Below are 26588 nucleotides of genomic sequence, written 5' to 3'. Positions count from 1 at the left end.
AATGTAGGTATATAATCTCTAAGAAATAAGAACTCTTAAAAAACAAAATTACAATATCACTTCCACATCTAAAATGTTAACGATTCTTTAATATCAAATAACCAATCAATGTTCAAACTTCCAACAATCTCATAAATGTCATAAATCTTTTTTAAGCAGTCTGCTTTTGTTTTCAAACTATATAAAATCCACATACTGAATTTGGTTAACAACAATATTCTTTCATGCCAGCAATAACCAAAGAGAAAAAATATATATATAAAGATCTGGCCAGGTGCAGTGGCTCACGCCTGTTATCCCAGCACTTTAGGAAGCCGAGGTGAGCAGATCACCTGAGGTCAGGAGTTCAAGACCAGCCTGGCCAAAATGGCAAAACCCCGCCTCTACTAAAACATACAAAAATTCCAGGCATGGTGGCGGGCATCTGTAATCCCAGCTACTCGGGAGTCTGAGGCAGGGAGAACTGCTTGAGCCTGGGAGGCGGAGGTTGCAGTGAGCCCAAATCGCTCTACTGCACTTTAGCCTGGGTGACAGAGCAAGACTTAATCTCAAAAAAAAAAAAAAAAAAAGATCCATTCATAGAAGCAACAAAAACTAGACAGTACTTAGGAATAAATCTAACAGATAACATGCAAAATCTTTATGGAGGTTATAAAACATCACTAAAGTTCATAAAGTAAAACATGAATAAGTATAAAGATGTATTTTCATGAATGAAAACTTTTTATCAAGATACCAATTAAATACAATTTACTTCAAAACTTCAAAAACACTTTTCAAGACACTCAACAATACTACAAAAATTCACATTAAAGAGTAAAGGTTGGCCGGGCGCGGTGGCTCACGCCTGTAATCCTAGCACTTTGGGAGGCCGAGACGGGCGGATCACGAGGTCAGGAGATCGAGACCATCTTGGCTAACACGGTGAAACCCCGTTTCTACTAAAATTACAAAAAATTAGCCGGGCGTGTTGGCGGGCGCCTGTAGTCCCAGCTACTTGGGAGGCTGAGGCAGGAGAATGGCGTGAACCCGGGAGGCGGAGCTTGCAGTGAGCCGAGATCGCGCCACTGCACTCCAACCTGGGAGACACAGCGAGACTCCGTCTCAAAAAAAAAAAAAAAAAAAAAAAAAAAAAAGAGTAAAGGTTGACTGGGTGCGGTGGCTCACGCCTGTAATCCCAGCACTTTGGGAGGCCAAGGCGGGCAGATCACAAGGTCAGGAGATCGAGACCATCCTGGCTAACACAGTGAAACTCCGTCTCTACTAAAAATACAAAAAATTAGCCGGGCGTGGTGGCAGGCACCTGTAGTCCCAGCTACCCGGGAGGCTGAGGCAGGAGAATGGCGTGAACCCGGGAGGCGGAGCTTGCAATGAGCCAAGATCGTGCCACTGCACTCCAGCCTGGGCGACTGAGCAAGATTCCGTCTCAAAAAAAAAAAAAAAAAAAAGAGTAAAGGTCTAAGAATACAACAAATAAAATAAAACCTGTCTTACCAGATATCAAGAGTTATGTTAAAGCAATATCAATTAAATAATGTGTTATTACAAGCACAGGAGTAAACATAAATCAATGGAATAGACTAAAGAGCTGAGAACAGGCCTATGTAAATATAAGGCTTAATACATACAAGTGGTATTGCAGGTCAATGGGGAAAGAATGGACTATTCTAAACATGATATTGCAGCAACTGGTTATTCATTGAATTAAAAAATAATAATTAGATACAAGTTCATACTACACATAAAATGAATTCCAGGTGGATTAAAAACCTAAATATGTGCCAGGCATGGTGACTCACGCTTGTAATCCCAGCACTTTGGGAAGCCGAGGCAGGTGAAACACTTGAGGTCAGGAGTTCAAGACCAGCTTGGCCAACATAGTGAAACCTCATATCTACTAAAAATACAAAAAATTAGCCTAGCATGATGGTATGTGCTGGTAGTCCCATCTGCTCAGAAGGCTGAGGTGAGAGGATCACCTGAGCCTGGAAGTCAAGGCTGCAATGAGTTGTAACTGCACCACTACACTCCAGCCTAGGCAACAGAGTGAGACATATCAAAAAAAAAAAAAAAAAATGCCAGGTATGGTGGCTCACGCTTGTAATCCCAGCACTTTGGGAAGCTGAGGAGGGCAGATCACAAGGTCAGGAGTTCCAGACCATCCTGGCCAACACAGTGAAACCCTGTCTCTACTAAAAATACAAAAATTAGCTGGGTGTGGTGGCGGGCGCCTGTAATCCGTTACTCAGGAGGCTGAGGCAGGAGAATCGCTTGAACCCAGGAGGCAGAGGTTGCAGTGAGCCAAGATTGTGCCACTGCACTCCAGACTGGGCGACAGAGCAAGACTCTGTCCCAAACGAAAAAAAAAAGAACTGAAAAAAATACCAGAGTATAATGCATGTATTAAGGTTAAATACTACTTCATAAAATTTGTGTTTCAGTTAAATTTATATAGATCAGGTATGGTGACTTATGCCTGTAACCCCAGCATTTTGGGAGGCCAAGGCAGGAGGATCACCTGAGCCCAGGAATTCGAGATCAGCCTTGGCAACATAGTGAGACCTCATCTCTACTAAAAATTTAAAAATTAATCAGGCGTGTGGCTGGGCATAGTGGCTCACACCTATAATCCCAGCACTTTGGGAAGCCAAGGCGGGCAGATCACGAGGTAAATCCTGGCTAACACAGTGAAACCCCGTCTCTACTAAAATTACAAAAAATTAGCCGGGAAGCTAAGGCAGGAGAATGGCATGAACCCGGGAGGCGGAGCTTGCAGTGAGCCGAGATTGCGCCACTGCACTCCAGCCTGGGCGACAGAGCAAGACTCCATCTCAAAATAATAATAATAATAATAATAATAATAATAATAAATCAGGCGTGGTGGCATGTGCCTGTGGTCCCAGCTGAAGCAGGAGGACTGCTTAAGCCAAGGGAGGTCAAAGCTGCAATGAGCTCTGTTCCCACCACTGCACTCCAACCTGAGCAACAGAGTGAGACCTTGTCTCGAAAAATAAAAATAGGCCGGGTGCCATGGATCTGGCCTGTGGTCCCAGCACTCAGGAGGCCGAGTTGGGCAGATCGCCTGAGGCCAGGAGTTCAAGACCAGCCTGGCCAACATGGTGAAACACCGGCTCTACTAGAAATAAAAAAAAAATAGCCAGGCATGGTGGCAAACACCTATAATCCCACATACTCAGGAGGCTGAGGCACGAGAATTGCTTGAACCTGGGAGGCGGAGATTGCAGTGAGCCAAGATCACGACCCTGCATTACAGCCTAGGCAACAAAGTGAGACGCTGTCTCGACAGCTTTTCAAAAAAATAATAATAAAAACAAAATAAAAATAAATTTTTATGTACATATGGTTGAGTACCACACTGGATTTAAAATACATTTCTTACTGTAGGTTGTGGTCAAAAGCCACTGCCCAAGTAAAAGTCTGTGTATGTGCACAAAGAGACATTCACAGCAGCACTGTGTCTCAGGTGAAAAACTGGAATTTAAGCACCCATTTAAAAAAAATACAATAAAAAATAATAAATAAACAGGCCAGGAGCGGTGGCTCACACCTGTAATCCCAGCACTTTGGGAGGCCAAGATGGGTGGATCACCTGAGGTCACAAATTTGAGACCAGCCTGGCCAAAATGGCGAAACCCCATCTCTACTAAAAGTACATAAATTAGGCTGGGCGCGGTGGCTCACGCCTGTAATCCCAGCACTTTGGGAGACCGAGGAGGGTGGATCACGAGGTCAGGAGATCGCGACCATCCTGGCTAACACCGTGAAACCCCGTCTCTACTAAAAAAATACAAAAAAATTAGTTGGGCATGGTGGTGGGTGCCTGTAGTCCCAGCTGCTCGGGAGGCTGAGGCAGGAGAATGGCGTGAACCCAGGAGGCAGTGCTTGCAGTGAGCAGAGATCGAGCCACTGCACTCCAGCCTGGGCGACTGAGCAAGACTACGTCTCAAAAAAAAAAAAAAAAAAAAAACCATACAGTAGCTGGGCAAGGTGGGCACCTGTAATCCCAGCTACTCGGGAGGCTGAGGCAGAACTGCTTGAACCCAGGAGGTGGATGTTGCAATGAGCCAAGATTGTGCCACCACACTCCAGCCTGGGTGACAGAGCTAGACTCCATCATAAATAAATAAACAAACAAACGTCCATTAGTAGGGGACTAGATAAACAAAATGTGGTATATTCATACAATAAAACTCTATACAGAAGTTAAGATGTAGTCCCAGATACATGGAGGGCTAAGGCAGGAGGATCACTTGAGCCCAGGAGTTGGAGGCCACAGTGAACTATGATTGTGCCATTACACTCCAGCCTGAGCAATAGAGTAAGACCCTATATCAGGGGTGGGCGAGGAGGGTGCGGAGTTAAGTATGGGTAAATCACAAAAACATATTGAATATAAAAAACAAAGACACAGAAAAAAAACAAGTTGTATGATACTACTTATATAATATATATACATACAATATATAATATATATACACACACAGTATATTATATATATATACACACACACACACACACACACACACATATATATATACTGAAACCAAAAAAGGAACTAATTATAGATAATACAAATAGCCCAAAAACAGGCAGGCTTGGTGGCTCACGCCTGTAATCCCAGCACTTTGGGAGGCCAAGGTAGGCAGATCATCTGAGGTCAGGATTTGGAGACCAGCCTGGCCAACATGGTGAAACCCCGTCTCTACTAAAAATACAAAAAATTGGCCGGGCATCGTGGTGCATGCCTGTAATCTCAGCTACTCAGAAGGCTGAGGCAGAGGAATTGCTTGAACCTAGGAGGCAAAGACTGCAGTGAGCCGAGATCACGCCACTACACTCCAGCCTGAATGAAAGAGCAAGACTCTTGTCTCCAAAAAAAAAAAAAAAAACCCCAAAAACAACTGTGTTGAAAGTGTACCTAATTACCTAATTATTTTTTCTTTTTTCTTTTTTTTTTTTTCGAGACGGAGTCTCGCTCAGTCACCCAGGCTGGAGTGCAGTGGCGCGATCTTGGCTCAATGCAGCCTCCACCTCCCAGGTTCAAGTGATTCTCCTGCCTCAGCCTCCTGAGTAGCTAGGACTACATGCGTGCACCATCATGCCCAGCTAATTTTTATATTTTTAGTAAAGACGGGGTTTCATTATGTTGGCCAGACTGGTCTTGAACTCCTGACCTCGTGATCCGCCCACCTCAGCCTCCCAAAATGCTGGGATTATAGGCGTGAGCCACCACAACTGGCCAAGTGTACCTAATTCTTTTTTTTTTTTTTTTTTTTCAGACCGAGTCTCACTCTGTTGCCCAGGCTGGAGTGCAGTGGTGCAATCTCGGCTCACTGCAACCTCCACCTCCCGGGTTCAAGCAATTCTCCTGGCTCAGCCTCCCGAGAAGCTGGGATTACAGCATGCACCACCATGCCCGGCTAATTTTTTGTATTTTTAGTAGAGACGGGGTTTCGCCACTTTAGCCAGGCTGGTCTCGAACTCCAGACCTCAGGTGATCCACCCACCTCGGCCTCCAAAGTGCTGGGATTACAGGCGTGAGCCACCGCGCCCAGCCAAGTGTACCTAATTCTAATAGCAAAGACAGTTTTCTGTACCAACTGCTTCCATGCCTCTCTTCTCCTGTCTTATCTTCCTACACCTGAAGAGCTGATCAATCTATTTTGAAAGAATCTCAAAAAGGGTTAAACTCTTCCTTCTTTAGCTCAAAAAGGAATTAGCCAGGCATGGTGGCACACATCTGCAATACCAGCTACTCAGGAGGCTGAGGCACGAGAACTGCTTGAACCTGGGAGGCAGAGGTTGCAGTGAGCCAAGATCTGCCTGGGTGACAGAGCGAATCTCTGTCTAAAAAAAAAAAAAAAAAAAAAAAAAAAAAACCCTTAAAGAGGTATAAGTTCTGAAAACCCCATGCTCACCTTGAGTACCAACAAATGACCAAATTCTAGGATGCCCTCAACCACAACAATCACTTCACAGTCTATAAGGTCTTTCCTTACATATTCTATCATTTGATTCTCAGAATAACCCTATGAGGTCAATATTACCAATACCCACATTTATAGATAAGCCAATGCACAAAGCAGCTAATTACCAGCCAGAGGTCACAAGTCAATGACACAGCTGGGACTATAACCCCTCAGCTTCTGAACCTAATCACCCTGACAGTGTGCCCTTACGTGATGACTGTATTTCAACATACAAGATCATGCCCAGAAAACAGGATGGGGTGTTCACAACACATGAGCTGCTCCAATCGAACCCCTTTTTCTTCACTATTCCATCCCTGATCTTTCCTCTTTTTTCAGACAGGCAGCCAAGAGCAAGAGAGCTGCCACTATTAACTCTTCCCTTCCCTGTAGCCATTCCTGCTTCTTTTTCCCAGAACTCTTTCAGATGAACAGGCAAAAGGGGGAAACAAATATATACAGGGGGTTACAGGACAGTCACCCTGACACTGGGATCCCTGCATCAAAGAGAAAAGACTGACATTTCCTCACATCTTCCAAGAGTCAGGAAGTAGAAAAACACCACAAAAAAAGCCTAAGCTACCACTCTATCAGTGCTGGCAAAAATCCTTTACTGAAGGGCTTTAATTAACAGAAAAATGTAAAAGTACCAGTTTTTTAAACGGTCCCGGGCTTCCAACTGGGCTCCCACTTCAAAGCTGATTCCTCGTCTGTTAGGTGGATGCTTTGTCATTTTCAGTCATCAACGGGGCTGCCTTTATTCTCCTGAAAAAGCCAATTAAATATTTATGAAACTTAGGCAAAGTCCACCCAGAGTGTAGCATCATTCACTACACATAAAAAAACAAACAGGCATTATTCAAAACACAAAGCTCCATGAAACCCTGTTGGTGTCCTCATTCTAACACAGGTGTGTCTTCCACTGGTTCCTATTCCTCCATCGTGCAGCTTCCTGTGGTTTCTGGAACTAAGAAGACCCTCCCTCAACACTGCTTACCACTCACCTACAAGAGCCAAGGGCCACCCCTCAGAACTACAAAAAAACAACTGCTTTCACAGTTAAATTCAGTCATATGCTGATGCATTATTCAACAAATATTTGCTCAGCGACTATTTAAGGAAACAATCAAGACCAAAAGAGACACAGCTCCTGCCCTCAAGAACCCTTCAGTCTACCGGGGAAACACAAAAATTTAGCCAGTAAACTGATAAATAACTGCAAACTGTAATTGCAATGAAATTTAAAGAGTTACAAAGGAAGCAAACAAATGCCAGGCACAGTAATGTATGCCTATAGCCCCAGCTACTTGGAAGGCAGAGCCAAGTTGTTTCTTTGAGCCCAGGAGTTCAAGACCAGCCTGGGAAACATAGCAAACGCTCGTCTCTTAAAAACAAAAAAAATTAAAAACGAAGCAAACAAAAGTTGAGATATTAATACTTGGTGCTACTTTTGGAAGGCTGTACGAGGTCTGTTTATTTATTTATTTATTTTTTGAGACAGAGTCATACTCTTTTACCCAGGCTGAGTGCAGTGGTGCCATCTCAGCTCACCGTATCCTCCACCTCCCAGGTTCAAGCAATTCTGGAGCCTAGGCCTCCTGAGTAGCTGGGACTACAGGCGCCCGCCACCACACCCAGCTAATTTTTGTATTTTGAGTAGAGATTGGGTTTCACCATGATGGCCAGGCTGGTATCAAACACCTGACCTCAAGTGATCTGCCCACATCAACCTCCCAAAGTGCTGGTATTACAGGCGTGAACCACTGCGCCCAGAATTGTTTATACTTTCTTTGATCTATGTATATTTCCTATTTCTTTTTTTGTTTGTTGGTTTGTTTTTTGAGAAGGAGTCTCGCTCTTGTCGCCCAGGCTGGAGTGCAATGGCATGATCTCGGCTTACTGCAACCTCTGCTTCTCGGGTTCAAGTGATTCTCCTGCCTCAGCCTCCCAAGTAGCTGGGATTGCAGGCACCTGCCACCACGCCCAGCTATATTTCCTACTTCTTGAGTCCATTCTGATCATTTGTATTTTCCTATAAGTTTTACCCAGATTTTTTTTAATCATAGAACAATAAAACAGTAAAAATATTCACGTTTAATTCCTTTAATTGCCTTTGAATCTGAAGTCACAATTTGAATCTCTCCTTTCTCAATCCTGTCTCGTGTACTCGTGCTGCAATGAATAAAATTTATATTTATGATCAGAACCAAACAGTAAAGCCAATTTCCTTTTGATGGAAAAAAAAGGTGTACTGGATTAGGCCATTTACAAGAAAAGTGGCCCCCATAAAAGAACACTTCCGGCCGGGTGCGGTGACTCAAGCCTGTAATCCCAACACTTTAGGAAGCCGAGGCAGGCGGATCACAAGGTCAGGAGTTTGAGACCAGCCTGGCCAACATGGTGAAACTCCATCTCTACTAAAAATACAAAATTAGCGGGACGCGGCGGCAGGTGCCTGTAATCCCAGCTACTTGGGAGGCTGAGGCAGAAGAATAGCTTGAACCTGGGAGGCAGAGGTTGCAGTGAGCCGAGATCACGCCACTGCACTCCAGCCTGGGTGACAGAGCAAGACTCCATCTTGAAAAAGAAAAAAAAAAAAGAACACTTCTTGTGATCACTGAGGTAATTAATCTATTAATCTGCAGAGTCCTAAATGCTATCGGAGGAGCTAGTGGTGGTTCTGATGGACATGTAGCCACTCTGAACTCTAAGGGCACTTGAACAGACCACTTCCTTACAGCAGACTTACCCCAGCCTAACTCCTTCCTCCCACTAAACTCTGGACTTTTTAAAATTTTTTTTAGACAGGGTCTCATTCTGTTGTCCAGGCTGGAATGCAGTGGCGCTATCATAGCTCACTGCAGCCTCAGACTCCTGGGCTCAAGCAATACTCCTGCCTCAGCCTCCCGAGTAGCTGGAATCACAGGCATGCATCAGCACACCCAGCTTTTTTTTTTTTTTTTTTTTTTTTTTTTTGCAGAGAGAGTATCTATGTTCCTAGGCTGATCTCAAACTCCTGGGTTCAAGCAATCCTCCCGCCTGGGCCTCCCAAAGTGCTGGGATTACGGGATTACAAGCACGAGCCACTGCATCCACCCTTATACTTTGGCTGTTGACAGCCTACACTGCCCAAGCAATGCCAGAGCACTGCCAGAGCAATGCCTGCCTCCTACCAGAACACTTTCTTTGCAATAAATGAGTATGGAAAAAAATCACAGAAGTGAGTACATGTCTAATGTTTAAAATAGCAGCACATTTTATGAAGAATTTGCTTGCAATATATTACATAAAAAGGCAGGATGCAAAATTGTACCACATGGAGCTCACATTAAAACTCATACACAGCCAGATGAGGTGGCTCAGGCTTATAATCCCAGCTACTGAAAAGGCTGAGGCAGGAGGATCGCTTGAGCCCAGGAGGTTGAGACTGCAGTGAGTTATGATTGTGCCACTGTACTCCGGCCTGAGTGACAGAGCAAGAACCTGTCTCTTTAAAAAAAAAAACAAAAAAAACAACAACAAAAAAAGGCCAGGCATGGTGGCTCATGCCTATAATCCCAGAACTTTGGGAGGCCGAGGCTGCCGGATCACCTGAGGTCAGGAGTTTGAGACCAGCCTAACCAACATGCAGAAACCCCGTCTCTACTAAAAATACAAAATTAGCCAGGCACGGTGGCACATGCCTGTAATTCCAGCTACCTGGGAGGCTGAGGCAGGAGAATCACTTGAACCCAGGAGGTGGAGGTTCCAGTGAGCCAAGATCGCACCATTACATTCTAGCCTGGGCAACAAGAGTGAAATTCTGTCTCAAAAAAAAAAAAAAAGAAAAGAAAAGAAAAGAAAAAAACTCGTATGAATTTATTTTTTTGGAGACAAGGTCTTGCTCACTCTGTCACTCAGGCTGGTCTACAGTGGCTCAAACCTGGATCACTGTAGCCTCGACTTCCTGGGCTCATGTGATCCTCCTTACTCAGCCTCCCAAGCACCTGGGACTACAGGTGCAAGCCACCACACCCAGCTAATTTGTTATCTGGTAGAGACAGGGTCTTGCTATGTGTTTGTCTGGGCTGGTCTCAAACTCCCAGGTTCAAGTGATCCTCCTGATTCAGCCTCCCAAAGTGCTGGAATTAGAGGCATGAGCCATGGTACCCAGCCACTGATTCTTTTGTAAAGACAGGAAGAAAAAAATAAGTTATAGGTTATTGGTGATTGTTCCTTTCTTCTTAAATACTTTCCTAAATTTTAGTTTTTCACAATGAAAATTTTTCACAAGTGTATAATGTAAAGGATTATACATGTGAAGGACAATAAGCTATCTATTAAACAACCCATTCCAGGCTGGGCGCAGTGGCTCATGCCTGTAGTCCCAGCACTTTGGGAGGGCAAGGTGGGAGGATCACAAGGTCAAGAGATCGAGACAATCTTAGCCAACATGGTGAAACCCCGTCTCTACTAAAAATACAAAAATTAGCTGGGCATGGTGGCATACGCCTGTAGTCCCAGCTACTCAGGAGGCTGAGGCAAGAAAATCGCTTGAACCTGGGAGGCAGAGGTTGCAGTGAGCCGAGATCACGCCACTGCATTCCAGCCTGGCAACAGAGCAAGACTCCATCTTAAAAAAAAAAAAAATTCCAAAGGGCTGATATTGGGAAACACATAAAGCAAGCAAACTGAGGCAGAAATGGTTGACAGCTGTAATTAAGGAAGCTGAAACTTAATAAACTGAAAAGCTGTGCTGGCAGGAGTGTTCTAACTACTTGGACCCTAGGAAAGGAAGCGTCAAGAGGTTTGACAGCCTTTACCAAACATTCTGTAAGAAAATGAGATATCAAATCTGACATACACATGGCCAGGCGCGGTAGCTCATGCCAGTAATTACAGCACTGGGAGGTCGAGACGGCTGATCACTCGAAGTCAGGAGTTCCAGACCAGCCTGGCCAACATGGTAAAATCCTGTCTTTACTAAAATTACGAAAATTAGCCGGGCATGCTGGTGCACGCCTGTAATCCCAGATACTCAGGAAGCTGAGGCATGAGAATTGCTTGAACCCAGGAGGTGGGGGTTTCAGTGAGCCGAGATCACGCCACTGCACTCCTACCGGGGTGACAGAGCAAGACTCTGAAAAAACAAAAATCTGACATACAGGTATAATCCAATCAGTAGAAAGGTCTTCATTTTGGCTTGCCTGAAATACCACGTCAATTTTTTTTTTTTTTTTTTGTATTTTTAGTAGAGATGGGGTTTCACTATGTTAGCCAGGATGGTCTCGATCTCCTGACCTCGTGATCCGCCCACCTCAGCCTCCCAAAGTGCTGGGATTACAAGCGTGAGCCACCGCACCCGGCCAATACCAAGTCAAATTATCTTGTTCTCTGACTTCATTCATACCAAGTAATATTCTGATTATTAATTTCCCCTCCCATTATATAAAAAGGTGATGCCCAACAAGAAAGGCAGGATGAAACTTAACACTCACTGAGCTGCTATTATTTGTCAGGCTCTACGTAGCCTGACAGTCTTCTTTTACCAAAGTAACGGAATTTAATGTAATGGGGTTAAATGCTTGGCCTTGAATCCCCAGCCCCACTCATCATTAACTGAATGAATTTATATAAATTATATAACCCCTTATTAGCTGAATGAATTTGTGTAAATTATTTTCCTCTCTGTAAAATAGGGATGGTGATAATAATAATATCTATCTCCAGGCAGTGGATGTGAGGATTAAAATATATAATCCATTTAAAGAGCTCAGGACTGGCACAAAGTAAGAACTACATAGTTAGTAGCTGTTAATAACTATGTTATCACAGATAAGGAAATTAGGCTTAAAGTAACTTGGTTAAAGTTCAGGTGCTAAGTGACAGGCCCCAGAACAAAAGCCCAGGTTGGCCTGACTTCTGAATTAATTGTTTCTACATTACTTTCCCCCAGGCACCTCAGGAGGCCTTCCATTAAAATGCAGGAGTGAGGGAGCAAGGCAGTGAATGAATGAAGATGAGGAAATTATTCCCAAAAGCTCAAGAAAACCAATTCCTCTTGAGGCTGAATCCTCAGAATTCTTGCTACGTATGAACTAAAACGTGTTTCATTTTAACTCTGATCCACCTGTTTGAAGTTTCACTCTCTGATATCACACAGAACACAAAACTAATCTGGCTTTCCCATCCCATTACCAATTTCCCCTCCACCCCTCTAAAGTGGCAGAGTTTGTTTTTAAATTCACATTAATTCACCCAACAAACCACTAACAAGTATTATCAGTAAGTCACTATGCTGGAAATGCTGAAAATTAGGAATCCAACTCAGTCCCAGCTCTAGTCCACCCAGCAAGACAAACGCAAACACTGAGAAGACATGAATGAGCTCTAGCAAAGGGTGAGGGGAGGGGCAGAGGGGAAATCATCTGAAAGTATCTATTTAAATTGACAACATCTACTAAAGAATAAAAGAGTTCAATACAGAAGCAGGGATTTCAAAAAAATTACATAAGTAGTACATTTTTACTTCTTTCATTTAGTTTTAAACATAATTTTTCTGAAGATGCAATAGGACTAAAGATTCTGTAGCTTTTAACTTTTCTTCAGGGCCTTAGCTTTTTCTTCCAAAAATCATCAGCTTCCAGAAAAAGAGGAAAAGGGAACATGTTCGATATGGACATGGAGAGAATTTAAAAAACTCATGAAATCTGTATTCACATAGGATTCCATTTTAAAAGACCTTGGCAGGATTTCAAATTACTCCTTTACATTCAAATTTCCCTACAATGGGAACTTGCTGCTACACAGGAGACACAGGGCCTAGTTTACTTCCTTAAATACAGTATTCATTAATGTCCCCTGCATCAATGACAATGAAAGCTTGAAATGCACACTGTGCAGCACAGTTTAAAGGGCACTTTCACAAACGACAAACTGGGAGAAAATAACTGTAACCCGTATGACAAAGAGCTAACTTCCAATATTAACAAAGAGTGCATACAAACCAAGGACAAAAAAGTCAAACAATTTACCTTTTTTTTTTTTTTTTTGAGACGGAATCTTGCTCTGTCACCCAGGCTGGAGTGCAATGGCATGATCTCAGCTCACTGCAACCTCCGCCTCCCAGGTTCAAGCGATTCTCCTGCCTCAGCCTCCCGAATAGCAGGGATTACAGGCGTGCGCCACCACGCCCAGCTAATTTGGTATTTTTAGTAGAGACGGGGTTTCTCCATGTTGGTCAGGCTGGTCTTGAACTCCCGACCTCAGGTGATCCACCCGCCTCAGCCGCCCAAAGTGCTGAGATTATGGGCGTGAAGCACCACGTCTGGCCACAACTTACTTTAAAATGCGCAAAGTGGACCAGGCCCGATGGCTCGCGCCTGTAATCCTAGCAATTTGGGAGGCCAAGGTGGATGGATCACCTGAGGTCGGGAGTTGAAGACCAGCCTGACCAACATAGAGAAACCCGTCTCTACTAAAAATATAAAATTAGCCGGGCGTGGTGGCACAGGCCTGTAATCCCAGCTACTCGGGAGGCTGAGGCAGGAGAATCGCTTGAACCCGGGAGACAGAGGTTGCAGTGAGCTGAGATTGTGACATTGCCCTCCAGCCTGGGCAACAAGAGCGAGACTCCGTCTCAAAAAAAAAAAAAAAAAAATGCGCAAACTGTAAGAACTGGCAGATTTGGAGGTCGAGTACAGATACCAAGGTCTAATGAACATGTGATAATATATACATATAACATCACCCTAAATTAAAGGAAATGCAAATTAAAATAACAAATTTTCACTTCTCAAATTTGGCAAAAATTTAAAGGTAGTGTTAGCAGGGATGAGGAGAAAAGACCATGCCCAAATGCTTCTACCAAAAGCATAAACTAGAAAAGCTTTCTAGAGGCAATTTGGCACCACCTACAAAAACATACTCTCTGCCCAACAATCCCACAGCCAGTAACTTATAATGAAGACATACCCTCAAAGCCTATCAAATTATCTATAACAACGATCAATAGAGCTTTGCAATTTCTGCAACCAAAACGTACATCAAAAGAGGACTGTGTCTCAGCCACTCGGGAGGCTGAGATGGGATTGCTTGAGCCCAGGAGTTTGAGGCTGCAATAAGCTACAATCATGTCACTATAGCTATTAAAAGGAACGATGGGCCAAGCACAGTGGCTGACACCTGTAATCCCAGCACTTTGGGAGGCTATGGTAGGTGGATTGCTTGAGCTCAGGAGTTCAAGATCAGCCTAGACAACATGGTGAAATCCCATCTCTACAAAAAATACAAAAAAATTAGCCAGGCATGGTAGTGCGTGTCTGTAGTCCTAACTACCTGGAAGGCTGAGGTAGCAGGATGGTTTGAGCCCAGGAGGAAGAGGTCGCAGTGAGCGGAGATTGTACCACAGCACTCTAGCCTGGGCAACAGAGCCAGACCTGTCTCAAAAAAAAAAAAAAAAGGCCAGGTGCGGTGGCTCACGCCTGTAATCCCAGCACTTTGGGAGGCCAAGGCAGGTGGATCACCTGAGGTCAGGTGTTCGAGACCAACCAGGGCAACATGGTGAAACCCCATCTCTACTAAAAATACAAAAATTAGCCAGGCATGGTGGTGGGAACCTGTAATCCCAGCTACTCAGGAGGCTGAGGTAGGAGAATCACTTGAACCCAGGAGGCGGAGGTTGCAGTGAGCTGACATCGCGCCACTGCAAACCAGTCTGGGTGACAGACCAAGATTCCATCTCAAAAAAAAAAAAAAAGCCAAAAAACAAAAACAAACAAAAAAAACCACCAAAGAAGTAATTGTCAGCAGGAATTATCTAGATGGTAAAATTTTATTTTATTCTGGTGGTGGGGTTGCTTCTTTATGTTTCTTCATATTTTTTTCTTTTTTTTTTTTTTTTTGAGACAGGGTCTCACTCTGTCGCCCAGACTGGAGTGCAGTGGCACAATCTCAGCTCACTGTAACCTCCGCCTCCTAGGCTCAAGCAATTCTCCCGCCTCAGTCTCCTGAGTAGCTGTGATTACAGGCATATGCCACTACTGCCCAGCTAATTTTTGCATTTTTAGTAGAGACAGAGTTTCACCATGTTGGCCAGGCTGGTCTTGAATTCCTGACCTCAAATGATCCACCCACGTTGGCCTCCCAAAGTGCTGGGATTACAGGCATGAGCCACCACGCCCGGCCCTTTTTTTTTTTTTAATGTTATTTAAATATGCAAATTTTTGGCCAGGTACACTGGCTCATGCCTATAATCCCAGCACTTTGGGAGGCTGAGAATAGGCCCATGCCTGTAATCCCAGCATTTTGGGAGGCCAAGGGGCAGGTAGCTTGAATCTAAGAGTTCAAGACCAGCCTGGGCAACTTGGTGAAATCTCATCTCTACAAAAGATCCAAAAAAAAACCTGCAAATTTTTTAAATGCAAGAATTTAATTCTTACACTATTTTACTATTTACTGGATCTTCACAACTGCCAGATTATATAATTAGGACTAATGTAATGTTACCATGGTATACAAGTAAAATTAAGTTACAGGGAGGAAACTGACATGCAGAGGTGCTAGCCAATTTCAAGGTCCTCTGAGGCAGGAGAAATCCCTCTTATCAAAAGTAACACGATGTACGCAGAAGTAGACAAAGTACTTCTCAAAGGTCCTTTCTCTTTCTCTGACCAAAGTCGTTGCTATGCTTATATTCATATCTTTAGATATAAACATAACTTGAATACAGGAAGATAAAGCAACTGGATGCTTTTCAAATGTTGTGTCACAATTATCACACCATTATATAACAAGCAGAAATACCTAATTTTTTAGAAAAGACAAAACCTAACACTGGTCCAGCTGTGGGGAAACAGGTACACTAGAACACCTCCTGGGGTCCTGACCATGGCCATCTTTTTATACCTTAATCTAGAAGCAAAGAACAAGCTGTGGAACTGCTTATACTCTTGGACTCAGCCATTTCAAGCTGAAGAATACAGTCCAGGATAAAAATAAATCATTTGTGAAAACGAGAAAAACCAATAGCTCTTTACATAAGATTCTGGGCAAACTGGATGTAGTTCATCCATTAAAAAACAAGAGAATATTTAATCAAAATTCAATACAGTAGGACTACATTATAAACTCAACAAATATGTAATAAATTAAATAAAGAATGCTATTAAGCTACTACTATGATAAAGATATAAACTAACTTTACAGAAAGAGAGTAGATGTAAAATAACCTTATCCAAACTAACGAAACCCGCATAAAAAAAAAATGTATAGTCTGGGTGTGGTGGCTCACGCCTGCAATCCCAGCACTTTGGGAGGCCAAGGCGGGCGGATCATGAGGTCAAGAGATCAAGACCACCCAGGTAAACATAGTGAAACCCCGTCTCCACTAAAAAATACAAAAATTAGCTGGGCATGGTGGTGCGCACCTGTAGTCCCAGCTACTCAGGAGGCTGAGGCAGAACAATCACTTCAACCCTGGAGGTGGAGGTTGCAGTGAGCTGAGATCGCACGACTGCACTCCAGCCTGGGCGACAGAGTGAGACTGTCTCAAAAAAAAAATTTATAATAATTAAACTTACATATATTAACCAATTTAATCCTTACAAAAATCACAGAAGTACTATATTAATCCCCATTATAAAGATGAGGAAAAAGAAAGTTAAGGACACTCACATAGTAAGGAGCTGAGCCAGCAATCGAACCTCAGCCCAGTAGCTCCTGAGTTCAAATTCTTACCCCAAGTTTATTTACAAGCTACCTTGTTGAGCTCTGTTTCTTCACTTATGATATGTGGATAATGGCCCCTATCGTGGGTGCTATGAGAATTAAATGAGAAAGGTCTGCAAAACCCCTATTAAAATATCTAACACAAAGTAGGTAGTCAGCTGGGCGCAGTGGCTCACACCTATAATCCCAACACTTTGGGAGGGCAAAGTGGGCAGATCACTTGAGGTCAGGAGTTCGAGACCAGCCTGGCCAATGTGGTGAAACCCTGTCTCTACTAAAAAAATACAGAAATTAGCCAGGCATCATGGCACACACCTATAATCCCAGCTACTCAGGAGGGTGAGGCAGAAGAATTGCTTGAACCAGGAGATGAAGGTTGCAGTGAGCCAAGATGGCACCACTGCACTCTAGCCCAGGCATCAGAGTAAGATTCGTCTCAAAAAAAAAAAAAGTAGGTACTCAATAAATGATAGCAGATTTTTCTTCCTTTTTTTTTTTAAGACAGAGTCTCGCTCTGTCCCCAGGCTACAGTGCAATGGTGCAATCTCAGCTCACTGCAACCTCCTCCTCCCGGGTTCAAGCGATTCTCCTGCCTCAGCCTCCCAAGTAGCTGGGATTACAGGAGCACACCACCACACCCAGCTAATTTTTGTATTTTTAGTAGAGACAGGGTATTGCCATGTTGGCCAGGCTGGTCTCAAACTCATGACCTCAGGTGATTTGCCCACCTCAGCCTCCCAAAGTGCTGAGATTACAGGTGTGAGCCACCACGCCCATATTTTCTGAATTCATATCACATTTACAGTTAATGTTGTACTGACAAAGACTCTGGGTTTTATTTTGGGAGAGGCAAAAGAGTACTGTCGCTATAGTAACTGGAAGTCTTGCCCTCAGCAATCCCTTTGTGCTCAGGGAAAAGAGGGACAACAAAGAATTAAAAGTGATAGATGGGTATGGAAAAAGACCTTTCAGTGAATCAGCTCTGGGACAGGAGTAGAGGGAAATAAACTCTGGAACTTTCGAGGAAAAAAGTCTCTGGGACTCTCAAGGAATAAAATGCCAACCACCAGAAACTACAGAACAGGCTTTGGGATAATCTAATGGTGCTCACCACAAGGCTGGGATTCAACCTCCATTAAAGGGTGACAGTGCCTTTTAACTCAATACAACCACTTTAAATTGAGGGACACTTCAGGTGAAAGACCAGCTTAAATCTTTATGCCCCCCTCATTCAAGAAATATTCATTGAGTGCCTGCTGTGTGCCAGGTACTGGAAATAGACAATGGGAGGACAAGGCACCCGGACCCTGTTCTCTAGTGGGGAAGGCAGCTAAGAAACAAGATAAGCACATACATAAGGGTCATTTCTTTTTTTTTTTTTTTTTGAGACGGAGTTTTGCTCTTGTTGCCCAGGCTGGAGTGCAGTGGCACGATCTCGGCTCACTGCAACCTCCATCTCCCAGGTTCAAGAGATTCTCCTGCTTCAGCCTCCTGGTAGCTAGGATTACAGGTATGTGCCACCACGCCTGGCTAATTTTTGTATTTTTAGCAGAGAAGGGGTTTCTCCATATTGGTCAGGCTGGTCTCGAACTCCTGACCTCAGGCGATCCACCCACCTCAGCCTCCCAAAGTGCTGGGGATTACAGGTGTGAGCCACCGCGCCTGGCCTTTTTTTTTTTTTTGAGACAGAGTCCCGCTCTTGTCGCCCAGCCTGGAGTGCAAGGTGCAATCTCGGCTCTCTGCAACCTCCGCCTCTCAGGTTCAAGCATCTCCTGCCTCACCCTCCCCAGTAGCTGGGATTACAGGCGTGCACCACCATGCCTGGCTAATTTTTGTATTTTTAGTAGAGACAGTGTTTCGCCATGTTGGCCAGGCTGGTCTCGAACTCCTGAACTCCAGTGACCCACCAACCTCAGCCTCCCAAAGTGCTGGGATTACAGGCATGAGCCACTGCACCATGCGAGCATATAAAGATCATTTCTGACAGAGATAAGTAATTGTGGGAAAAACAACAAAATAATGTGAACCAGCAACATGGAAAGGACTATTTTAGATACGGCTGTTAGAAAGGACTCTCAAGACAGGCGCAATGGCTCATGCCTGTAATCCCAGCACTTTGGGAGGCCGAGGCAGGTGGATCACCTGAGGTCAGGAGTTCGAGACCAGCCTGGCCAATATGGTGAAACCCCGTCTCTACTAAAAATACAAAAATTAGGCAGGCTTAGTGGTGGGCACCTGTAGTCCCACCTACTTGGGAGGCTGAGGCAGGAGAATTGCTTGAACCCAGGAGGTGGAGGTTGCAGTGAGCCAAGATCATGCCACTCACTCCAGCCTGGGTGACAGAGCGAGACTCTTGTCTCAAAAAAAAAAAAAAAGAAAAAGAAAGGACTCTCTGAGGAACTGAGGTCTAAGCAGAGAACTAGGTGACAAGAAGGAGATCTAAAGGAAGTGACTTCTAAGCAAAGGGAACTACTAGAGGCAAAGAATCTCCGGCAGAAAGGAGCTTTCCCCACACACAGCTTGAACCTAGAAGGTTGAGACTTCCCGCAGCCCATGCTGCTGTCCCAAGAAAGCATAAACAATTTTAGCCGGTCCAGTGATACCTGGGTCTCCCAGGAAGAAGTCTCCAAGAGGACCTTTTGCCAAAGTTCTGCCGTGGAGGAAGGCCAGGGAGTGCCTAGGGATGGGTGCACAGACAGGTTTTAGACTCAGATTCTAACCAATTCTGGCTCCAGGCATTGTTGGCTGAGCAACGACAAGAAAAATCACTGAGCCTGTTTGCCCAGCTATAAGATGGGATCAACAGCCCCAATTTCCTGGGTTGTTGTGAAGAATAAATGAGCTAATGGATGTCAAGTGCTTAGCATAGCAAACTCTAAATGGTACCGGTGATGGCAATGGTGGTATACTAGCAAAAAGGACATCAGACACAAAGAATTATAGTCAATATTATTAAAAATTAACAAACAGTATCCAATATACTAAAGTGCATAAAGAGCGTATCTTTAGTCGTAGGGAAGTAACAAATTGGTTCAAGTAGGACCTCTTCCCAGGTCACACTAGAAGAAAGGGAATTAGTCCCTTTTACTTGACAAGGTAGGGAAGGAGGGAGGAAAGGCAGAAGAGGTAAGGAGGAAGAAAAAGAAAGGAAGAAAGGAAGGGAAGGCAAGAATGAAAAGAGGGAAGAGGCCAGGCACGGTGGCTCACGCCTCTAATCCCAACACTTTGGGAGGTCGAGGAGGGCGGATCACCAGAGTTCAGTAGTTTGAGACCAGCCTGGCCAACATGGTGAAACCCCGTCTCTACTAAAAATACAAAAAATTAGCCAGGCATGGTGGCAGGTGCCTGTAATCCCAGTTACTCAAGAGGCTGAGGCAGGAGAATTGCTTGAGCCCAGAAGGTGGAGGTTGCAATGAGCCAAGATCGAGCCACTGCACTCCAGCCTGGCGACAGAGCAAGACTCTGTCGTAAAAAAAAAGAAAGGAGTGAAGAAAGAAATAGGCCTCAAAACTTCACCCACTTTCTTCCCAGATACTTGAAATGCTTTCTGCAAGAGTCAAGCTTTGCCTTCCATAATTAAAATGCAAAGAGACAGCAAACATGAGTTGAGTTTACTCATTCCAAACTACTGAGAATGAGTCGATTAAATCAGTGGATTTTCCCAGAAGCAGTGGAAAGGGCCTGTGCCAGGGTTGGCCCTAAAATGTATCTGCTGTATGACCTTTCGCGTATTACTCAATTTCACTAAGCTAATCATCTTACCAAGTTCCTTCTCCTTTTGTCCCCATCAAAGAATAAGGCCTCAAGATTGGCAAGTGTGCCAAACTAGAAACATGGGCACTTACCTTACCTCCTTCTCCTTCCCTCACCTCCCACACTCGGACATTTTGTAGGACCTGCTTCTAAGTCTCAGCCATTGCCAAGTGGATGCCCAGTTCAGCCCTGCATCAGTTCTAGTCTTGATTACTCCAGCAGCTCTTGACAGAGCTCCAATCCTCCAGCTACACCTTCCCCAGATCCAAATCAATACTGTCTCATGAGATGACATCTTCTCAGTGGTTATTTTATGACAAATACTATTCTAAGATATATATATATATATACAATTCTAAGATATATATATATATACACTATTCTAAGATATATATGTATATACTATTCTAAGATATATATATATATATACTATTCTGGTATATATATATATACTATTCTGGTATATATATATATATACTATTCTGGTATATATATATACATATATATAAAAACTATATCAGCCCATTTAGTGTCTACCTCTTAGGTTTGTAATGAGGATTATTCCCATTTTATGGATGTGAAAACTGAGGTTCACAAAGTAAGTTTCCCAAATACCAAGGCTAGTCAGGTATTGGGACAAGGAATTGAACCGAGGTAAGGCTGACTCCAGTTAATTACACTGTTGCCAATCTTCATCACTGCTGCTACAGTGATATTTCTAAAATGTAACTATGATCATAAGACTTCTATTTTAAAACAGTTCAGGCCGGACGCGGTGGCTCACGCCTGTAATCCCAACACTTTGGGAGGCTGAGGCAGGTGGATCACAAGGTCAGGAGTTCAAGACCAGCCTGGCCAACATGGTGAAACATCGCCTCTACTAAAAATACAAAAATTAGCCGGGCATGGTGGCACATGCCTGTAATTCCAGCTACTCAGGAGGCTGAGACAGGAGAATCGCTCGAACCCAGGAGGCGGAGGTTGCAGTGAGCCAAGATCGCGCCACTGCAGTCCAGCCTGGGCAACAGAGCAAGGCTCTGTCTCAAAAAACAAAAACAAACAAACAAAAAAAAACAGTTCAGCGGCTCCCCTACAGAACCATATTCAAGGTACTCAGCGCAGCATTTGGGCCATTAGTGAGTTAGCCATTATAACCAAGCCAAAAGAAACTCTCTTTTGGAGCTTAAAAGGAAAGAAGCAGGCAAGCTTTAGCAGAGGGGCTGTGGGACACAGCGGTTATGAGCCAGAACTCTGGAATAAGAGTGCCTGAGTTTGGACCTCAGCCCCACCACTTTCCAGATAAACTTGCACAAGTCATTTCCTCTCTGAGCTTCAGGCTCCCCATCTGTAAAATGAGGATATCACCAGCACCTACTTCAAACCATCATATAGGTGTTGTGAAGATAAAAGTTATTAGCACAGGTCAGGCCCGGTGGCTCACACCTGTAATCCCAGCACTTTGGGAGGCTGAGGCAGGCAGATCACCTGAGGTCAGGAGTTTGAGACCAGCCTTGTCAACATGGTGAAATCCCGCCTCTACTAAAAACACAAGAATTAGCCAGGCGTGGTGGCATGCGCCTGTAATCCCACCTACAGGGGAGGCTGAGGAAGGAGAATCGCTTGAACCCAAAAGGCAGAGGTTGCAGTGAGCCGGGATCACACCACTGCACTCCAGCCGGGATGACAGAGCGAGACTCCGTCAAAAAAAAAAAAAAGTTATTTAGCAGAGCCTGGCACACAATAAGCTTGCAGGGTTACTACTGTTCTTGCTGGGCATGGTGGCTCATGCATGTAATTCTAGCATTTTGGGAGGCAGAGGCGGGTGGATCACCTGAGATCAGGAATTCAAGACCAGCCTGGCCAATGTGGTGAACACCCATCTCTACTAAACACAAAAAAAAATTAGCTGGGGATGGTGGCAGACGCCTGTAATCCCAGCTACTCAGGAGGCTGAGGCAGGAGAATTGCCTGAACCCGGGAGGTGGAGGTTGCAGTGAGCTGAGATCGAGCCACTGCACTCCGGACTGGGCAACAAGAGCAAAACTGTGTATAAAAAAAAAAAAGGGGGGGGGGGGGGCGGGGGCTGGGCGCCATGGCTCACGCCTGCAATCCCACCACTTTGTGGGGCACAGGCAGGCGGATCATGAGGTCAGGAGTTCGAGACCAGCCTAGCCGACATGGTGAAACCCTGTCTCCACTAAAAATATAAAAAATTAGCCGGGCATGGTGGTGCACGCCTGTAGTCCTAGCTACTCAGGAGGCTAACGCAGGAGAATTGCTTGAACCCGGCAGGTGGAGGTTACAGTGAGCCGAGATCCCGCCACTGCACTCCAGCCTGGAAGACAGAGCAAGACTGTGTCACAAAAAAAAAAAAAAAGAAAAAGAAAAAAAGGTTATTACTGTTCTTACCACCCATACTCCTGCCACATCCAAACACCCTGCAGTTCCGACCTCCAGGGCCTTTGTATAAACAAGCTGCTTTTTTTTTTTTTTTTTTGATGGAGTCTTGCACTGTCACCCAGGCTGGAGTGCAATGGCACAATCTTGGCTCACTGCAACCTCTGTCTCCCAGATTCAAGCGACTCTCCTGCCTCAGCCTCCCAAGTAGCTGGAATTACAGGAGCAAGCCACCATACCAGGCTAATTTTTGTATTTTTACTAGAGACGGGCTAGTCTCTAGTTTCACCATGTTGGCCAGGGTGGTCTCGAACTCCTGACCAGGTGATCTGCCCCCTCCCTCACTAAGCCTCCCAAAGTGCTGGGATTAAAGGCATAAGTCACCGCACCCGGCCAAACAAGCTGCTTTCTCTTCCTGGTCCTTCATGACCAGGATTAGCCATTGGAACCTCCCTGAAGGACTTCCTTCACACCTGCATTCTCCCATGGCAACCTAACCTACCCTCTGGGCCACAGCATTCATCACTCTACGCTGAAACTGCCTATCTAAGCAGATCTCTCCCAAGAGGCAATTAACTCCTCATAGGCATCCCCAGCATCTAACAAGCAGTGCCCTTAACATGGTGGTCAAATGTTTGTTAAATGATATAACCTGGCCAGGCGTGGTGGCTCACGCCAGTAATCCCAGCACTTTGGGAGGCCAAGGTGGGTGGATCGCCTGACGTCAGTTCAAGAACACCCTGGCTAAAATGGCAAAACCCCATCTCTAGTAAAAATACAAAAATTAGCCAGGCGTGGTGGTGTACACCTGTAATCCCAGCTACTCAGGAGGCTGAGGCAGGAGAAACGCTTGAACATGGGAGGTGGAGGTTGCAGTGAGCAGAGATCATGCCATTGCACTCCAGCCTGGGCAACAGAGCGAGACTACGTCTCAAAAAAAAAGAGGTAACCTCAGCCTTCTCACTGGCAAAATGGAAATAAAAACAGAAAAGAGGCCAGGTGCAATTGCTCACACCTGTAATCCCAGTACTTTGGAAGGCCAAGGTGAGAGGATCACTTGAGTGAGGCCAGGAGTTTGAAGCCAGCCTGGGCAACATAGTGAGATCTCATCTCTACAAAAAATAAAAAAAATAGGCCAGGCACGGTGGCTCACACCTGTAATCCCAGCACTTTGGGAGGCCGAGGAGGGTGGATCACGAGGTTAGGAGATCAAGACCATCCTGGCTAACATGATGAAACCCTGTCTCTACTAAAAACACAAAAAATTAGCCGGGCGTGGTGGCGGGCGCCTGTAGTCCCAGCTACTCGGGAGGCTGAGGCAGGAGAATGGCATGAACCTGGGAGGCGGAGCTTGCAGTGAGCCGAGATCGCGCCACTGCACTCCAGCCTGGGCAACAGAGCAAGACTCCGTCTCAAAAAATAAATAAATAAACAAATAAATAAAAATATAGAGCTGTGCTAGGTAGCTCACGCCTGTAATCCCAGCACTTTGGGAGGCCATGGCAGGTGGATCACTTAAGGCCAGGAGTTCAAGACCAGCCTGGCCAAAATGGTGAAACCCTGACTCTACTAAAAACACAGAAATTAGCCGGGTGTGGTGCCAAGGGCCTGTAATCCCAGCTACCAGGGAGGCTGAGGCAGGAGAATCACTTGAACCCAGGCGAAGGTTGCAGTGAGCAAAGATTGCGCCACTGCATTCCAGCCAGGGAGACAGAGCGAAACTCTGTCTCAAAAAGTAAAAATAAAAATAAAAAAATAGGCTGGGCGCGGTGGCTCATGCCTGTAATCCCAGCACTTTGAGAGGCAGAGGTGGGCACAGAGCGAGACCAGCCTGACCAACATGGTGAAACCTCGTCTAGACTAAAAATACAAAATTAACTGGCGTGGTGGTGCTTCCCTGTAATCCCAGCTACTTGGGAGGCTGAGGCAGGAGAATCACTTGAACCCAGGAGGCGGAGGTTGCAGTGAGCAGAGACTGTGCCACTGCACTCCAGCCAGGGAGACAGAGTGAAACTCTGTCTCAAAAAGTAAAAATAAAAATAAAAAAATAGGCTGGGCGCGGTGGCTCACGCCTGTAATCCCAGCACTTTGAGAGGTGGAGGCGGGCAGATCACCTGAGATCAGGAGTTAGAGACCAGCCTGACCAACATGGTGAAACCTCGTCTAGACTAAAAATACAAAATTAACTGGGCATGGTGGTGCATCCCTGTAATCCCAGCTACTCAAGAGGCTGAGGCAGGAGAATCGCTTGAACCTGGGAGGCAGAGGTTGCAGTGAGCCGAGATCACATCATTGCACTGCAGCCTGGGCAACAAGAGTGAAACTCTGTCTCAAATAAATAAATAAATAATTAGCCAGGCACAGTGACACACATCTGTCGTCCTAGCTACTCAGGAGGCTGAGGCTGGAGAATCACTTGAGCCCAGGGGTTCAAGGCTGCAGTGAACTATGATTGCACCACCGTACTCCAGCTTGGGCAACAGAGCAAGAGACCCTGTCTCCAAAAAAAAAAAAAAAAAACAGGAAAGAGATCAATATCATCCACCTCAATGGGTATATAGATTCAAGAAGATAATCACATGGAGGTTCTTTGAAGAGTGCTATCCACAGGTAAACGTGGGAACTATTATTACTCCTTGCATGCAGAGGAAGGCAAAGCACGCGGAATGAAGCAACTGAAGACTGATCACAATTTTATCCCTGGGGCTTAAGAAAAGCTGTATCCATTTCTTCAGGCACTGGGGGCTCCAATCTATCAATACTCTACACTCTCTGAGTGATATAGTCTATAGCTCTGGAGTGAGTTTTGAGATGGAGTCTTGCTCTGTTGCCAAGCTAGAGTGCAGTGGCTCAATCTCGGCTCACTGCAACCTCCACCTCCTTGGTTCAAGTGATTCTCCTGCCTCAACCTCCCAAGTAGTTGAAACTACAGGCGTGCACCACCAAACTGGGCTAATTTTTTGTATTTTAGTAGAGACAGGGTTTCACCACGTTGGCCAGCATAGTCTCGATCTCCTGGCCTTGTGATCCACCCGCCTCGGCCTCCCAAAGTGCTGGGATGACAGGCGTGAGCCACTGCTCACAGCCTAGGGGAAGTCTTATTTATTTATTTATTTATTGAGACGGAGTCGCGCTCTGTCACCAGGCTGGAATGCAGTGGCACGATCTCGGCTCACTGGAACCTCCAACTCTCTAGTTCAAGCGATTCTCCTGCCTCAGCCTCCCGAGTAGCTGCGATTACAGGCACGCGCCACCACACCCAACTAATTTTTTTTTGTATTTTTAGTAGAGACGGGGTTTTACCATGTTGACCAGGATGGTCTCGATCTCCTGACCTCGTGATCCACCTGCCTCGGCCTCCCAAAGTGCTAGGATTACAGGCGTGAGCCACCACGCCCAGCTGGGAAGTCTTTTTTTAAACACACCTGACCAGCTATCCTTACAAGATTTGTTTTTTTTTTTTTTTTTTTTTTGAGATGGAGTTGCGCTCTGTCGCCCAGGCTGGGGTGCAGTGGTGCAATCTCAGCTCACTGCAACCTCCGCCTCCCGGGTTCAAGCGATTCTCCTGCCTCAGCCTCCCAAGTAGCTGAGATGACAGGCACCTGCAACCATGCCCAGCTAATTTTTTGTATTTTCAGTAGAGACGGGATTTCACTGTGTTGGCCAGGCTGGTCTCAGCCTCCCAAAGTGCTGGGATTACAAGCGTGAGCCACCACACCCAGCCTATTCTTACAGAATTTC

At 45.1% G+C, this 26588-nt stretch overlaps 1 protein-coding gene across 8 annotated transcripts in view; it reads right to left on the bottom strand.

Annotated features, from left to right (window-relative positions):
* The window catches only part of PHF20 (PHD finger protein 20), a 184482-nt gene that overhangs the window by 143990 nt on the left and 13904 nt on the right, over nt 1-26588 (bottom strand). For 6 of the 8 annotated variants that reach the window (XM_001165874.6, XM_054674689.2, XM_063802871.1 and 3 more), the window contains exon 2: nt 6641-6755. In XM_001165874.6, the coding sequence (XP_001165874.4) occupies nt 6641-6723 (83 nt within the window). In that variant the 5' untranslated portion in view covers nt 6724-6755. Of the gene's footprint in view, nt 1-6640; nt 6756-8082; nt 8163-26588 lie in introns of all 8 variants that reach the window. The other 2 variants (XM_016937807.4, XM_063802873.1) reach the window with 1 other exon arrangement.

This window comes from Pan troglodytes, chromosome 21 (genome assembly GCF_028858775.2).
Source record: "Pan troglodytes isolate AG18354 chromosome 21, NHGRI_mPanTro3-v2.0_pri, whole genome shotgun sequence".
NCBI lineage: Eukaryota > Metazoa > Chordata > Mammalia > Primates > Hominidae > Pan > Pan troglodytes.
Note: the sequence above shows the minus strand (reverse complement) of the source record. Positions and strands in the feature narration are given on the sequence as shown.